The following is an 18,245-nucleotide window of genomic DNA, read 5'->3' on the forward strand; positions in this document are numbered from 1 at the left end:
TTCCAAGTGTATCATGCAGGGAAGTGTATAAGTACCTTCCCCTCCCTAGAATTGCTCAAATAATAACTGTTTTTTTTTTTTTTTTCAATAAACACGTAAGAAATTTTGTAGGTGTCAATGATTTTTTAATCAGGTCCGCAGCTCCGCCTACAGTCTCTAATCTCACGGTTTTGTAGCAAATTCACACAGTAAACTCCTTATTTCACTCTATCTTTGTTCTGGAGACTTCATTTTCCTCTTTAACATCTTCTTTTCAAGTAGGACGCTGTAGTAGTCGGAGGACGCGCAACCATAGGTGGCACACAGATCTTGCGTAAGGGAAGGAATGCTCACTCTCCTGGAGAAGTATGAAGGAGGGTCCACATTTGCCAAGGAAGTGAAATCTCAGAAGGAATAACCAATTCTTTTAGGAACTGAATCTTTTTTGCCAAGACCAGTGGTCGGCAAACTCATTAGTCAACAGAGCCAAATATCAACAGGACATCGATTGAAATTTCTTTTGAGAGTCAAATTTTTTAAACTTAAACTTCTTCTAGCGCCACTTCTTCAAAATAGACTCGCCCAGGCCATGGTATTTTGTGGAAGAGCCACACTCAAGGGCCCAAGGAACTGAATGTGGCTCCCGAGCAGCAGTTTGTCGACCACTGGCCAAGACTATCTGTTGACAGCCCCGGGCCCCACCTCAGGCAGCTGACTGTAATGCCATGAAAGACTAAGTAACACTTGACTGTCTCCATTTGTTCTCCCTCTGTCAGGATTGAATGGGGAGCAGGTGTGGTCATCAAAGCAGAAACACCCCTTAGAAAACGCCAATTAGCCTGATCCTAGGCTAAGCGCACAGGCATCTCTGCAGAACGCCATCCCTTCCCAAGGCGGTACAAGAGGGATGAAGGGAATCTTAATAGGAACCAAGCAGTGTGCACGGCATCTCCATCCCCAGAAAGAATGCCAGAAACTTCGGGCTTCAAATCTAATCTTCGTCTGTAACGGTTTTCCTTCTTGTGATCGTTTCCCCTTAATTAATCGGGAGGGATTTAGGCTGTGCATTGTTGAAGCTCAGTCACTCTTATCAGATAATGTTGAATTCTGAAAACACTTGGGACAGATTTCTAGATAGAGTAATAAAACCTCTCCCAAATTGTTATAATCCTAGGAGGCAAATGACCTCCATGACCAAAAAAAAAAAAAAGACATTTAAAAAATATAGTGGCCTTACTATCAGAAGTAATTAACGTTCATACCTATTTGCACGATTTTTGACAGCCGTTTTCTATCAGTGCAGTTAACTGTGTGACAAGATTGGTGAAAAGGATACAGTATTCAAGTCTACAGAACTGCTGTATGAAACAAACATATTCGCCTTACTTTAAGAACTTTCAGTGCTGAGCTCTGATCATTTTATGTGGTTAGTAGACATCACAGATGGTTCCTTTTCTATCCAACTGCCCTATCTATCCTGTCCTTTTTAAAAACCTGTATTTCAATCTTTGCTTTGAGAATTGAAAGAGTGGCTTTTTTTGCAAAGAAGGCTGTGTTATCAAAAACAAAAGGTCAGACAGGGGTTGCTTCTTATAGTATTCACGTATTTTTATATAACAAACAATTTGAAAAGACTGATTGTTATAAATAATCTATGAAATTCAATGTGTGTGTCAGATTAATGTAAAGATTTAAAAACTGATTGGATCAAAATGTTGACCATGGTCTTAATTTAATATGATTTGTTTATACAGTAATTCAGACCTGGGACTGGAAAACATGACTACTATCATCCCCTTCATGTGGGCCTCAATGTTCTCATCTGGAAAATGAAGGTTGGACGAGGTGCCTTCTCGGGTCTGTATGGAATAGAGTTGAAGACAAAAGGAAAAGGCAACTTAGGATCTTTGCTCTCTAGGATGAAAAGAGGCAGACAGACCTGGGTTCGAATCTCAGATCTTATTTGCTTGAGGAAGTTAGACTTCATTGCACTCAGCTATGAAATGGGACGAAGCTATTTTGGGGGCTGATGAGGTTTAAATGAGAACACACCTATAATGTTCCTAGTACAACTTGTGCACATATTTTATGCTTCTATAAATGGTAGGACCATATTTTAAGGTCAAGGAAAACAAGGCTGAGCGCATGATCGATCTAGCAATTTCCACTCTGGCACCTGGAGAAGAAAAGGAGTGACAGATAGATCCCTGTCCTTTACCGGCAGAGATCCCTCTGCCGTGATGAAACCGGAGCCGTCAGGGTCTAAAAAAAGCACGCCATCAGGGGGAAGGCACCACATCTTGGCAAGAAATGCTTCACATACTTTCACCGTCACCCAACTCTCTTCCCACCCCCACACCCTGCTCCTATTTAAATCCGAGGCACTCCGCTGGTCGCCACTCACTCTTCCTCGGGTGCCCAGGCTATCAGCACGGAAGAGAAGGGTAGCATGACTGCGGGAGAGAAAGGCAGGGAGGAGGGACCAGCCAAGAGTGCCCTGAGGAAGGTACACAGGGCCACCCTGGTCATCAACTTGGCCCGAGGCTGGCAGCAGTGGGCAAATGAGAACAGCACCAAGCAGGCCCAGGAGCCCGCAGGCTGGCTGCCCGGAGGGACGCAGGACCCACCTCAAGACCCTAAATCGGTGATCCATCCCACTCCCCACCAGAAAGCCCAGAGCGCCCCCCAGGCTCCCTCCCTGAAGCCAGCGGGGCCTGGGGAAGGACCGAGCTCAGGGCAGGCCTCGGAGGTCTCCCCGATCAGAAGGAAAGAGGTGACCAAAACCGTTGTCAGCAAAGCTTACGAGAGAGGAGGAGACGTGAGCCACCTCAGCCACCGGTACGAGGATGGTGGCAGAGCTGGCCCTGGGCAGCCCGAGGATGACATCGACAGGATCCTCCACAGCCACGCCTCCCCGACACGCAGGAGAAAGTGCACCAACCTGGTGTCCGAGCTGACCAAAGGCTGGAAGGAGATGGAGCAGGACGAGCCCATGTGGAGGAGCGACAGCATAGACACGGAGGACAGCGGCTATGGAGGGGAGACGGAGGACAGGCCCGAGCAGGACGGGGAGCAGGTGGCCCCTGCCCGGATCAAAAGGCCCTTGCCCTCCCAGTAAGTGCATTCATCCTTGGGCTCCTCGGACTGCCAATGAGTCCCAGCCCGCTGTGGGAGCCCATGGGGCAGGGAGGTAGCAGGGAAGTCGGAGTGAGTCTCAGAGCCTGGCAGGCAGGGAGGGCCTGGGGGAAGGCGTGCCCCAGACTAGAAGGGCAGCGCCCAGCTCAGACAAGGACCTTAGGGTAGAGCGCCTCCATTAGGCTGTCTCTCCTTTCCCTTTGAACTCAGCACTCAAGTGTTAGCCTCAACAAAAGTGGAACCACCAGAGAGGGGTGGAGTGTGCTTTGGGTAAAATTTTAAAATCAATTGCACAATGAGTAGCATATTGGCTTCTCTGTAGAGAAAAGTGCTTGCTGGTAGATTGATTGGCGAGACCTTTCCTTTGTCTCAAATCAATCAGTTTTATCAGGGGTCACATCTCCCCCAATAGTGCCCATGGCGCACAGCTCTACTGGGGATCAAGCCCACAACCCAGGCACATGCCCTTGGCTGGAATCAAACCTGGGACCCTTCAGTCCGCAGGCCAATGCTCTATCCATTGAGCCAAACCAGCTAGGGCTAGATTCCATTAATTAGCACTTATTCAAACTTTTAGGGGAAAAAGGCACCTGTAAACAAAGAGAAATGCTATTAAAGCGAGGTAATTCAAATACCACAATCCTAAAATATTTAGATGCTAAACAACAGACACACACACACACACACACACACACACACACACACATACACACGTGTACACACACAGACTCATACTACCGCACTTATTCAGACAAGAAACACATGCTTTATTTTAAGACACTAACTCCACCTCCACATACTAGCAAGTCAGGATATCTCACTCCACAACACAGGATATCCCCAAATGGGAAAAGCTGCTGATGTGATGAATGTCTCTAAACTAACTCCCTCTGGGAACAGTTAGAAGTGTAGGTGTGCTTTTCAAGTTTTATGAAACAACCAGAAACTAAAGAACAGAATTGGTTACCTAATTTGACAAAGAGCTGTCTTACAGTGTGTGACTTTACAGGTATTTTGAAAGAATTAGAACTACTATATTGCAAACTTTCAAGAAAAACGAAATGCCAAACAGATCACTTTAACAATCCCTTGTGCATTTAGTGTGCTCTTTGGGTATTTTACATGCTTTTCCCTTTTAACACTAATAATGCTATGAAGTATTGTCCCGTTTTAGAAGGAGAGCACTGAAGCTTGGAGGGGAAGTTTACCTAGCAGGCTAGTGACAAAGCTGAGACATGCCTGTCTCCAAATGCAATGCTTACACATGGGGCCCACTGTCAGGCAGTGCCTTGAAGATGTGATCAGAGATTTGGATTTGTGCTCTATTTCTATTTAAATAGGAATTCATGTTCAGAAATAACCATTCCACCAGAAATATGGGCTGTGTGTGATTGTGTGCTAGAAAGAGAATAGAGACCAACAGAATAAAGACTGGGATTAGCACAGTGAAGAACTTCTTGTTAGCACATTGGAATTGGCCAGAGACAGGGAGTTGACAGCTGGGACCCATCTCCAATGCATGCACTCTCTTCTGGAATTTGTTTGAACACTCTCCATATATTTATCAATTCAATCCTCACAACATTCTCATGGGTTTTGTTCATACTTAATAATTTACCCACATAATTATTGCACCAAAATGATAACGTTGGTTCTCATATTCTCATCATGTAACCAATGAGCCACATTCACATAAGAAAGCATCACTCAAACTGATGTCATTTTTAAAGTTGACAGATAAGGAATACATTTCAGAATTTATTTCAACGAATAAACTTAGACTTTCCAACAAAGAATGCTTATAATGCCTAAAAGAAATAGTTACCTTGCACATATCAGGACAGGGGAAATTTTTATTGGTCAAATATAAGGAAATTTGTTTATTGATAATGAAGAAACTAAAAAAATAAGTTTGGATTAAATATTACTATATGCAATGTTGAATATTGCTTTGCTTCTTATAAATTTATACTAGAATGTCTTCCTAAATCTCAGTCTCAACTATTATGCACATTTTTACTTATAAATGAAAACAAAAACAAGATAAGCTGTATATTGATTCTTATATTCACTGACCAAGAAGATACTTAAGACATAAGTCTTTCTAATCCTGATTTAAAACTGATATTTTAACACTTTTTTAAAAACTGGAAAGACAAAAAGGATACAGAACGTTTGTGAGATAGAGAAAAATTTAATACTCATTAAGGTATATAGCTCCATTTAAAACTTCTTGCTTATAGGACCAATTCATTTGTTTTCCTTCCCTCCTATTATTGGGAATTACAATTTGACAATATGACAAATACACATTAACATTTAGAAGGTGCTTTTTTTTAGAAGATAAATGTTTCTTCTTCATAGATTTATAATCTCACCAACCCCAATCTCTTTTCCAAATGACAGAATTTCAAAACTCAGGGAATCTAAGTTCCTAATTGAAATTAGAAGAAAAAAACTACTTCAAAGAATCAGAGACCCAGCTAAAATATGGTGAAACAAATGACCTCTGGATGCTGAACTGAAACTTTTCTTAATTTTTGCTTTCTCTAAATTATAAAATCAATATAATACTACCTAGATGAATTTTTTTAAAGATGAAAAAAATCAATTATCATCTGGATATCAGCATAACTATTTCCAATTGTCCATATGCCATTGATTCCTTCAGTCTGGTGCATGCACATTTTACACAGTTGAAATTATACCACATACTTAAATTTGTACTCTGATTACTTTCATGAATATCTTTTTAGTGCTTATTTGCTCTTTTTCTTCACATTACTGAATACCCAATAAGTAACTAAAACAGTGCCTGGCACACAGCAGATATCATAAATACTTTAATAAAGAATGAAAAAAAAATGTCTAAGTGCCTAGAAGCTCCTTAAAGGGAGAATGCGTTGTGTACCATACTATAGGCCAGAACTGTAGCTGGTGCTCAGGAAACAAAAAGTATGAGTTAGTGAACAATGTTATTCTCTTCACTTTCTTCTGAGAATTTCCCAGCCTCAAATCAACTATGCATGACCTTTGGGCTCTGCAGGGATCCCTGGGACCATGTCATTGATTGCCATGGTCCCAAGGGCACAAGTGTTTGCTCTCCTTTGATAACGAGATCAGGCAGCCAACAGTCTGGGCAGCTGAACAGGGACAGTCTGTGGAGAAGGAGTAGATGGTGAGGACCAGCAGGGAAGAGAGAGAAACCCATTTCATTTTCAATGTGATGCAATTCCTACCACTTTTCCATTCATATATGATATTTTAAAGTTGTAATAATTGTGCATGGTTTTTTTTTATGCTGCTTTTCCACAGTTAACATTGTCATGTACTTTTGTCCGTGTGGCTACAAAGAATAGCAGTGTTATATGTAGCAGTGAATTCCTAGTTTGAATTCTATTTTAAGAGGGTAGGCCTTTGGGAAACATAAAGCCTGGGAATTAAGGAAAGTTCGCCCTCTAGTGCATATCGTTCCTCTTGCAAACAAAGCTAATTCACACACACTTATGCCAACCTATGCATCTATTAGCCTCCTGCATTTGAGTCAGCAGAGTTCAGGAGGCGAGTCTGTATAGTGAGGAATACCACATCTGAAATTGTTCCTGGGTTTTGAAAAGTAAATTGTACAGTTTGGGTAGGAGGGCTACTTAGTTCAGGCATGCCATGCTCCTGGAGCAAATTCAGTGCTGCTCTACCTCTCCCAGTCGGTTGAACGCCAGAGGGGACACTTTGCATATTAGGCCTCTATAGATATAGATAAACTCATGATTCCAGTTCTAAAATGTTCTTACTATATAATTTAAGATACATGTATCTGCATTACATTTGTATAAAGAAGCTTTTTTCTTCAAATAGTATTATTATTTTATGATGCTTAAAACCTTATTGTTATTTAGACAAAATAATCTAGAAGGACATACAACAAACTAAAAACAATTGTATTTTTCTTCTTTCATTTCTAATTTCTTTGTATTATGTTTACATATTTTTATAATGGAAAAAAAAAACGGCTTACGTTATGATGCATATGTGCAGAAAGCACAGGAGAGAACACCTCTTGTGTGGTAAAATATCAGTCTGTTGATGCTTCATGCTCTTTCTCCTTTAGGGCAAATAGATTTACAGAGAAACTCAACCGCAAGGCCCAACGGAAATGCAGTCAACTGCAGGACCTGAAAGGAAAATGGCAGCAGTGGGCTGATGAACACATACAATCCCAGAAGCTCAACCCTTTCAGTGAGGAATTTGATTATCAGCTGGCCATGTCCAACCGCCTCCACAAGGGAGACGAAGGCTACGGCCGGCCCAAGGAGGGAACCAAAACCGCCGAGAGGGCCAAGAGAGCCGAGGAACACATCCATCGGGAAATTATGGACATGTGCTTCATTATCCGCACAATGGCTCGTCACAGACGTGATGGCAAGATCCAGGTCACTTTCGGAGATCTTTTTGACAGATATGTTCGTATTTCAGATAAAGTGGTGGGCATACTCATGCGTGCCAGAAAACACGGACTGGTGGACTTCGAAGGAGAGATGCTATGGCAAGGCCGAGATGACCATGTTGTGATTACTCTGCTAGAGTGAACCTTCCACAGCAAAAGCCAAACCTGACCCACTAATGTCTTAATGCTAAATGCTAACTTAGTCGAATTAAAATGCAAACTGTTCTGTAATAAGTAGGAAACATTAAACAATTTTTACATCAATGACTTCTGGGTATTCTATTTCTGAGGATGTTTGAAGATTTTTGAGGAAACACACACAAGCATTTGAAATTCTACTTATCTTTTTAGGCAATAATATTTGGCTATTAATTGCAGACATTATTATAGATCGTTAATGAAATAATTACTACATATAAGAAGAGTGCTGAGTTTAGGTACTTATCAGCAGTACATATTATGTCATTTTTCAGGAGAAAAAAAAAAGAATTCCATTAAGTTTGGCAAAACAAATCTTAAACTTTTCTAAGCTTGACTTTGTATATTATTTTAATCATAGTATCACTTACAAAATAGACACACACAAAAAATCAAGATTTCAAATAAAATAATGAAATTGCTCAAATTTCTCTGAGGGCTTCTTATGGTTTAATAGGTTTCTACAGTTAGCCATGCCTTTGTCATTTGTGCAAATCACATGAAAACATACATCACTGGTAGTCTTGGAACCAACAAATAGGGAAGGTGGTTTTGTTCACTTTTGCTATAAAAGTAAAAGAGATGAGAGATCTGATTTACCTGCCCTAGGAGGACTTCTTGGAGAAGTTTATTTTTTCTCAAAATTATAATATGCTACTTACGTTTATGTCAACATATAATAAAGTAGTACAGAAAATTCTACAATAAAGTAGAATGTTTATGTACCTTTCTTCATACTCTAATAAACTTTATAAAATATCTGAAAATTATAAAACAGCAATATTAGACCTGCCACAGTGAAATAGTTTAATATGCCAAAGAAATATTTGACATTAATCAGCTACTTCTCATTTTGTCTCAGATTTAATATCCTTTATATAATTATAAAAATAAGCTGAAAATATGTGATTGCAATTTTTACTGAATTCAATAAAAATTACTAAATTATATAGACTTTGGTGTTAAATACAGAAATTACTGTCAAATTATGACCTCAAAATAATAGATTCATAATTGTTAAATATTAGGTTTACTATAGGTATGGATTAAATTACTATAGGAGTTAGTTTTCATGTATGATTCGTTTAAAATTAAAGTTCCAATAACTTCTTAAAGAAGGCTTGTACATTTCTGTTTATATATAATTTAATATAATTTGTAATTTAAATGACCAATATTCCTAAGTAGAATTTTATCTAAGATGTATGCTTCTATCATAACCATGAACCAATGTCAAAATTCTAAGATATGGTACAAGAATAAGAGACATTTTCTTGTATTACCTGTTGCGTTTAGAATACTTTTACTACATGTTTGGAATTCATCAAAATTATACAACTTGGGTTACTTCTAGCTACTAGTGGTGCATTTAGACCAATTCTTTAAGTTTCCTCATATTCACTCTGGACAACACTAATTTGTGTAGGCACTGACACAGGTTCTTCAAAGTTCAATCTGTTGAATTTGAGGAAGGAATTACTGGTAAAAAGTCTTCTCAGAGAGCTTACATTACTAATACTCTTCTGAATAAGGTGTGGCTGTGAAGTCAGAAAGTTAGCTTCCTGAGGAAAATGACTGCAATGAGACAGATTTTTATCTTAAAAATCCCATGATAGAAAAACCCAGTGGAAAATTTAGTGGGGGAGGGGGGGAGAGGAGGGGGGTGTAGAACTCAGAGGACAAACTAATGCAAGTCCTTATCCTATATCCACGGTCAGCAAACTGCGGCTTGCAAGCCACATGCGGCTCTTTGGCCCCTTGAGTGTGGCTCTTCCACAAAATACCAAGGCCTGCATGAGTCTATTTTGAAGAAGTGGCATTAGGAGCTTAAAAAATTTGGTTCTCAAAAGAAATTTCAATCATACTGTTGATATTTGGCTCTGTTGACTAATGAGTTTGCCCACCATTGTCCTATCTAATAGAGGGAATATGCTAATTAACCCTCATGCCATCATAAACATGGTGGTATTCACAGCCAATAAGGGAATATACTAATTAACTGCCCCATCCTCAAAAAATGGTGGCACCCACAGCCAATAAGGAGGGAATATGCTAATTGACTGCCCAGCCCTCAAAGATGGCGGTGCCCAGTCCCATCAGCCCTGCCAGGGCAGCAGGCAGGTGCGCTGCAAGGCTGGACCTGCCCCAAGGCGGGCCCAGCCACTCCACACACCTGCCTCCAGTCCCCTAGTACCCTCAGCCCCCCCAGTTGCCCAGGGCCTGCCCGAGGCGCAGGCAAGTTTTGGATGGCAGCTGCCCAGCCAACCAGGGCTGTTTGAGGCTGCTGGCAATGGCAGTAGGAGAGGTGATGGGGCGTCGCCTCCCACCCATGAGGGCTCCCAAACTGAGGGGGCAGGCTGGGCTGAGGGACCCTCTCCCTCCAGTGCATGAATTTTCATGCACCAGAACTCTAGGATATATATTTTGAAAATAGGGATGGGTGGAAATAAATTAAAAGAGAAAGAAGAAAGTTCTGTAGAGATTGGATTTTGGAAACTTTTCAATATACAAAAAGTAAAATTAAACAAATGAATAGGAAAAATGAAAATTGAATACAAAAATAACCATAATTCTATTTCAAATGATTAAAATAAGCACACAGGAAGGGAAAAGAAATATACATTACTTTTGAATATAGAGACAAAAAAAGCTGCCAAGAAATGCTAAAATCTGATTTTGTTTGTGAGGGTACGGGTTGTACAATTCTGAAACTATAATGTGCCTTAGATGAAGAAAAGGAGTAAATATTACTGATGTCCTCACTGTGGGAGAAGATATACAGACATGGAGAGGAAAGATGAGGAAGAAGCTGTGATGCTGAACTGGTTAGAAGTATCAGTGTGCATTTGTCATATGTGCATTTATTTCCTACCTCTGTCTACGGAGAGGCCCTACAAGCAATGCCACCCCAGCAGCAACACACTAACATCCAGATTTCAAAATGCCATTCTCCTTAAAAGAGAAAACATGTCTACTTGGAGAAATGACTAATTCTAGGATTGGGTTATAGAAAGTATAGTTAAGTTTGGAATATCATATTGCACCAAAAGCAAGCAAGGTTCAAAGACATGAAGAAATGCACAGAAGCCAGCTACTGGGGTTCTCATTGGTTAATTCTAAGGCACAAGAGATTATTCAAGACTTTGAATTAAGGAAAGGAGCCCACTAGTCACACAAATAACACACATTTAAAAAACAAAAAAACAAAACAAAAAACTAACCTCATTTTTTTAATCCTCAACCAAGGACATGCCTAAACTAGCAGTTGGACATATCTTGAGGGGTCCCAGATTGGAGAGGGTGCAGGCTGGGCTAAGGGACATCCCCCTCTCCTCAGTGAATGAATTTTGTGCACTGGGCCTCTAGTAATAGATATTCTTAAATGATGAGAAAAGGAAAGCTCTTCCTTATAGTAAATGCCAAATAATAAATGTGTTGGGAATAAAAGAAAAATGATTTTACAATAATTTTGGTAATTCAGATAAGAATCCTCAATAGGTATCAAAAACATTGTGAAAAGTTAGTGAAAAATAGAGTATCTATGATATCAAAGTATCTCCCTGCACATTCCTTATTACAAAAGGAAACATGATTGCAGTGGAGAAACATGGTGAACACTTTCTTGATCAACTAATGGAAGATATCACCAATAAGGGGATAAACATAAGTCCTAATATGATGCAGAGGGCAGAACATCGCTTCTGTGGTTTTGCTGACAAAAATGCGTAACCTAAATTTAAATATAGGAAAAATTCAGACAAACCCGCACTGAACTTTTGCAGGTTAAAAATAAAATAGAATTAAATGCAACGAAGAATACTGGATTGAATCATGGATCAGAAAAAATAACGATTTAAAGGATATTATTAGAACCACTGGTGAAATCTTAAAATGGATTCAATGATACTATTATATTAAATTTCCTGAATTTGATCTTTGTATACTTACTAGTAAATGATAAAAAATAAAAAAGAATATCCTTGTCTTTAGGAGATACATGCAAATGTTTATATAAATGGTTTAATAGAGTTATTAGTCTCAGCAAAATAATAGGTGAGTGGGTGTGTGGAGAAATGGGGGAGATGCTGGGGAAAGGAGAAAAGAAAGAAAATAGTTCTATAAACATTCTAGTATGTATCTTTTGGTGAACAAATAATATACATTACTGTTAGGTACATACCAAGGAAGTAAATTTGCTGGTCAAATTCTCACCTTTAGTATATAGTTCCAAAACAGTATTCCAAAGTACTTTACCTTCACATTTCCTTTTAAAATAGTTTTGGCTATTTTAATATTCTTAGGAATTGCCAGTCTTCTGCCTTTTCTTCTGAACTTCTTTGTAGTCATTTATACACTGTGTATGAGACCTTCATTAAATCTACGTATTATAAAAACCTTTCATTCTGTTGGTTACTTTTCAACTTTGTATCTTTTGATAAAAACCTCTTAAAATTGTAATGTAGCATATAATTTTATCCTTTGTGTTCCATTGAAAAAATTTGTGTATTCTAAGATCATGATGATATTTTTCTATATTTTAAATGAAATAGCATTATTGTTTTACCTAAGGATATGTAAGTTGTAATTAATTTTTGTATGTGCTGTGAGATCAACTTTTTTATTCCAGACATCCAATCAATTCAGTGCCATTTATTGAAAAAAAATCTTCTCCATTAGTGTAATCTTTTAAAAAATTCAGAAAACCTTATGTAGTATCCTTTGTTTTAAAGTCTGTTTTGTCAGATACATTGCTAAATACTAGTATTGCTCCCCCAGCTTCCCCCCCACCCCTTCTACTTGCATAAAATATCTTTTTCCCATCCCTTTACTCTTAGTCTGCATCTTTCATTCTGAGGTAGCTCTATTGGAGTCACATATAGAGAGGTCTTGCTTTCTTATCCATATGTATGTTTTCTATTCCATTCGGCCACCCTAAGTCTTTTGATTAGAGGATTGGACCTATTTACATTTAAAGTAATTATTGATAGGTATAAAACTGTTCTGGATTCTTTTTTTTACAAGGACTGTTAACTTTTGGTATTAAGTCAAGCTAGCTTGAAAATAATAAGTTCTCCCTTTTCTTAGTACCTTCAAAGAGTTTATCTAAGACTGCTACTTTTATTTAGAATTACCCCGTAGAACCATATGAGTTGCGGGATTTTTTTGTGGGAAGGCTTTTCCTTTCTTTAACAGTCAATTTCTGTAATGTAAAAATTATAATTTATATTGGTCAGGTTTAATAAGTTATTTTGTAAAACATTTTCTCACTTCATCTACACTGTCAAGTTTATTGATGCAAAATTATTTACAATACCCTATCTCTCTAAGGACTACAGGGTCTTTACTGATGTCTCCTTTTAAATTCTTAATAATTTTAACTTTTTCTTTATCTTATTAGACTTACACTTTTATTATTCTCAGTTTTGTTTCACGTATGTTTTAAAAGTTACTGATTTCTGCTCATAACTTTATTTTGTCTTACCTTCTATTTTCATTAGGTTTAATTTGTTGTTCTTCTAGCTTCTTGTGTTGGAAGCGTAGAGTCTTTTATTCTACATGTCATTTAATGTTTCTATACACCAAAAATCTATTTGAAGATTTCTCTCTTTTTATTCAGTCTACAATCTTCAAAGGCATAGCATACATAGGATATGGCTTCAACATCTACCTACATGTTGTTGCTTTAAAAAAATTTTTTCATCAGCTGGGACCGGTTTGGCTCAGTGGATAGTGTCGGCCTGCGGACTGAAGGGTCCCGGGTTCGATTCCGGGCAGGGGCATGTGCCTTGGTTGCGGGTGCATTCCCAGTGAGGGGTGTGCAGGAGGCAGCTGATCGATGATTCTCTCTCATCGATGTTTCTAGCTCTCTATCCCTCTCTCTTTCTCTTTGTGAAAAATCAATAAAAAAATATTAAAAAATAAAAAATAATTTTTTTTCATCAGAACAGAGTATTAAATTCCCCCTCCCAAATCTATTCAATTTCTCACATCATACAAACATAAGGTCTATAGTAACCTACCTGCTTTTTTCTCCTTTCTGTGTATCACCCAACTTGACAAATAATATACCCAGTTTCTAAGTAAAAAAACCAAACAACTATCCTTAACTCTTCGGATATCCAATACCAAATCCTGCTTATTCTAATTCCTAAATCTCTTTCTAATCCATGCCTCCTTCTTTAATTACCATTGTTACTAATCTTCTTCAGGCTTTAATATTTTCCCTCTGGTCTTTACAATGGGACTTGTCTAGTTTTTCTCTTTACCAATCTGTTTTTCAAAGATCTTCATGAAATGAAAATTTGATTATGTGATTCCTACACTCAATTTTTTTAAATTTCTCATACAAGATAAAAAAAAAATTTAATTTCTTGGCCCTGCACACAACAAACCTCTTTATGACATTAGTCACACCTTGCTATGCATTCCTCTTCATAAAAGAAAACGACATAATCTAAAAATATTAAATGACTTGCACTTCTCCACATGCCAAATGCCCGTTACTTCCCAGTTTTAAAACTGGGTTGCTCCCTTTACTTGAATGCATCCCTCCATCACTGCTATCAGCACCACCATCACTAGCACCACCATCAGTCATCAACACCAATATAATAACCACCACCATCACCTCCAGCATTAGAAACATTTTTATATCTAAAAGATAGTGATATGATCAATCAGATTTCTTAATATGAAAATAAATTGGTTTTCAATAAATCCAAACTCAAATTTATATTTATATATTTAATTTTATTTGGTATACACCACTATGACCTTATTGTAATTTCAATCCAATCAGGATTTTTTTTTAGTATTAGTCAACTCCACAAAGACAATAATACTGCTGTGGAAGACCAAATGGGGGGAAACCCAATATATTTATTTACAATTCCCTATTTGTAAACACTTAATCTATATACTATTAAGTTATAATGAGAGAGCTTTACATAGACAAGAAAATGATGCCCTGCATTTCTATTCATATTCAGCAATAGCATATTAAATAGAACATTTTCTTTTCCATTAACATTATGCTTTTTTAAGATAATTATCTAAATTTTCAAAAGATCTAAATATATTTAAGTGCTATACAACTAAAACTACTAAGCCAACATATTTGGCTTATAATTTCATTTTTAGAATAATTTAAAGTGCTATAAGCAACCTGGCAATCCATACTTTCTATAAGAACAAAACTACCTTTAAACATTAATTTACAAGATAATATACACTGTTTATCTGGAATAGCTGAAATTTCAGCACAAAGTCACTGTCACATGTATAACAGCAGGATTCTGTTTGCATAACATGAAGCTTTAAAATTAACTGATAAATTATTGCCATAATGGCTTATTATTGGCTTCCTACAAAAGAGGATAAGAACTATTAGTATATTCTATCTTATTTTTTTTTTTTGAGGTCACTTGACAGTAAGTTTGCATATTCAACAAGTCTACTGAGTTACAATTGTCTACTATTATCATTGCCCTTTTATAACAGCAAATGCTAATGGTAACTAATAACTAAAAAAAAATACAAATAAAAAATAAAGTTTTGTTTTTCCTTTTGAACAGAAACTTATGTTTTGGGAGTTGGTGTGCAATAAGGCTAAACAACAGAACTATAAAACAGTATACCTGGCACAAATGTTGAAGAAATATGCAGCTGTTTTGTAATTTTACACGTACAATACTCTGCTAAGCTATAAATATATAAGTAGACTATTTTCTTGCCTGATATATTAAATTCAGTAGAATCATCTAGTTCTCATTCTCCTTTGCAACTTTATAATTATCAGTTAATTCAATGATGAAAGCATATGCCCAAACCTGCAGATCATGTACACTGCAGTCTATTTCAACCAGAATTCTCCTCAAATTTCATTTTTATTAAAATGAAATCGAGAGTATTTGCAAAATTAATAAAGAGAATGTTGTAGTGTGAACTAAAACTAGAACTCAGTGGTCCATAAAATATGCATTATTTTGGCATGTGTTTTTTCCTTCTTAAGAATGACCAAGTTTAGCATGTTCAAAATTCATCTGTGCCAACCTCATAGATATAACAGTATCTAGTCTTCATTCCCTTAATGCCCCAATTAGATTAATCTAGTTAAACAATATAGTTTTCAAATAAGAAACCAAAATAGGTTCAACAAAAGAGCACCATCCTTTTAGGAGACTGAGATAACATAGATTGTAGATAGGGTGGTCACTATGATCAAAATGCTGCCGTAATTCTGACAAAACCCAAGCTTTTATACTGCATGGACCTATAACCATGGTCTAACTTAAAGAACTCTGGGACAGAAAACATGATTTTAAAAATAAGTTCCAAAATTATAACTGTAATAAATGGTGATATGGACTAATTTTAAAGCACGAGTAACATGTTACATTGTATTGCTTTTTGAACTTCCCAAAATTTATCCATGTCAGGTTTGGGCCATTATCCTGCTAAGACAGAGAGCATTATATTTATTCAAAAGCCCAGATTTCAATGTCTTGGATGAAGAAATCTTCCTTCTTAGAAAGTATCTTATTCCCAAACGTTTTACAAGAATGGCTTCTTCCATGGTAGAGATCTCCATCAAGCCAAAGGGCAAATTCTCCCCTGCAATACATAAAATAGTTTTTAACAATAATCTCTTATAACTAAAAAATAATAATAATAATAAGTAAATAAAATCAAATTTTGTCCCCCCCCCCCTTTTGAACAGGAAACTTATACCTCGAGTTGTAAAATAATAATTGCAGAGGTTGTAAAATAATTTAAATGAGACATTTCAATATTCAACAACTCTAGTTCATATCCAATTATACAATCACTATTACTATAGAGATCAGGAAATAAAATGAAGCTCTAAAATTAACTTCAATATAATTAACTTTTGAGACAAGTATGGCTGTTATTCTTTGCCTGATATTGTGGGTTTCTCGTTAGCTCTACGGTTTTACTATACAAGCTGGGGCAAAAATAGGTTTGTAGTTGTTTGTATTTAAGGTAATTCAATACTTAATAGATAATCATATAGGAATAAACTCTGGCCTAGTGGGTATGGCTCAGTGGTTGAGATGGACCCATGAATCAGGAGGTCACTGGTACGATTCTTAGAGCACATGCCTGGGTTGAGGACTCAATCTCCAGTAGTGAGTTGTGCAGAAGGCAGCCAACTGATGCTTCTCTCTCATCAATGTTTCTATCTCTCCCTCTTTCTGAAATAAAAAAAAAATATTTTAAAAATTTAAAAAAAAAATAAACTGTTTTGTGTACATACAACTATCTATAAGCCTACTTTTCCGAATGGTATATTTATAATCTTCCCTGTTAATTATTTCATAACAAAGTCAACCAAAAATAAGTGATGAAAAAGATTTCCAGTAATGCATACTGTAATTTGTATAATGCTAAAAACAAAAAACAAACAAACAAAAAAGTATGCAAAACCACAATGCTTGACCTGGTTAGACAGTTTGCAACAGGACCCTATTGTTAAGAAAAACAACAACTAGCCAAGACTGGTTTGGCTCAATGGATAGAGAGTCAGCTTGGGGACTGAAGGGCCCGGGTTCGATTCTGGTCAAGGGCATGTACCTTGGTTGTGGGCATATCCCCAGTAGGGGGTGTGCAAGAGGCAGCTAACTGATGACTCTCTCTCATCGATGTTTCTAACTCTCTATCTCTCTCCCTTCCTCTCTGTACAAAATCAATAAAAAATATATTAAAAAAAGAAAAAGAAAAAGAAAAACAACAACTAAATCAAACTAAATCCTCACAGTACAAAGTTAAGAACAGCTTTAAAAATTTGGGCCTTTGTAGCACAGACCAGTAGACCATATGGAGTGAGACTACTCACTACTCTGGCTTAACACTGAGAAATTCCTGAGAAATACAGAGTAGGCAAAAGTAGGTTTACAGTTGTGAGTAGACCAAACATAGTTTATTATTGTGTTATTATTTATTAATTGTTGCATTTTTATTATATGAACAACTATAAACCTATTTTTGCTCACCTTGTATTTAACATGAGTCGCTAGAGGCATAAAGTTATACATTATCGAAAATAAAATGTGGGGTTAAAATGAAGGGTTCAATCTCTAATTCACTGCTAGGAAATGCTAGACTTGAGTTGCTCAAGGTCCCACATGTAATGTATGTTGAAGCTGGAATCTGAATTGGATCTATCTGACTCCAAAGCCGACATTCAGTCTATCACCATCATGATTTTGATTTCTTTGGAGCTCCTGTCTGGAATTCTGGAATATCAAGTCCATGTAGCTCCCATTTTCTGAGTCTGTACTCTCCTTTCTCAATGACAGTAAACTTGTCTTAATTTGTTATTAAATTGGCCAAAGGTTAGTTTAGTTTGCTGGAATCATGTTGTATAATTAATTAAAATAAAGTTCTGGCAGAAGCTAGTAATGAACAAAATAGATCCAGAGATATAGAAGCACGAAATAGTAGAGGGAAGGTAGAGAAGAGTGGGTGG

General features: G+C 37.2%; 2 protein-coding genes across 9 annotated transcripts in view; one reads left to right on the plus strand and one right to left on the minus strand.

Annotated features, from left to right (window-relative positions):
- Positions 1 to 2,252: 2,252 nt before the first annotated feature.
- Positions 2,253 to 7,825, plus strand: ABRA (actin binding Rho activating protein). Its single transcript, XM_084864415.1, has 2 exons — positions 2,253 to 3,093; positions 7,223 to 7,825. Exons 1-2 carry the CDS (start codon positions 2,429 to 2,431, stop codon positions 7,698 to 7,700), a joined length of 1,143 nt encoding a protein of 380 aa, XP_084720541.1. The 5' UTR covers positions 2,253 to 2,428; the 3' UTR covers positions 7,701 to 7,825.
- A 6,687-nt stretch (positions 7,826 to 14,512) lies between these two features.
- Positions 14,513 to 18,245, minus strand: part of OXR1 (oxidation resistance 1) — a 267,440-nt gene continuing 263,707 nt past the window's right edge. For all 8 annotated transcript variants that reach the window (XM_084864410.1, XM_084864407.1, XM_084864408.1 and 5 more), the window contains one exon: positions 14,513 to 16,369. In XM_084864410.1, coding sequence (XP_084720536.1) covers positions 16,234 to 16,369 — 136 coding nt within the window. In that variant the 3' untranslated portion in view covers positions 14,513 to 16,233. The remainder of the gene's footprint in view (positions 16,370 to 18,245) is intronic.

Source organism: Pipistrellus hanaki (genome assembly GCF_964339955.1).
Source record: "Pipistrellus hanaki genome assembly, chromosome: 17".
Classification (NCBI taxonomy): domain Eukaryota; kingdom Metazoa; phylum Chordata; class Mammalia; order Chiroptera; family Vespertilionidae; genus Pipistrellus; species Pipistrellus hanaki.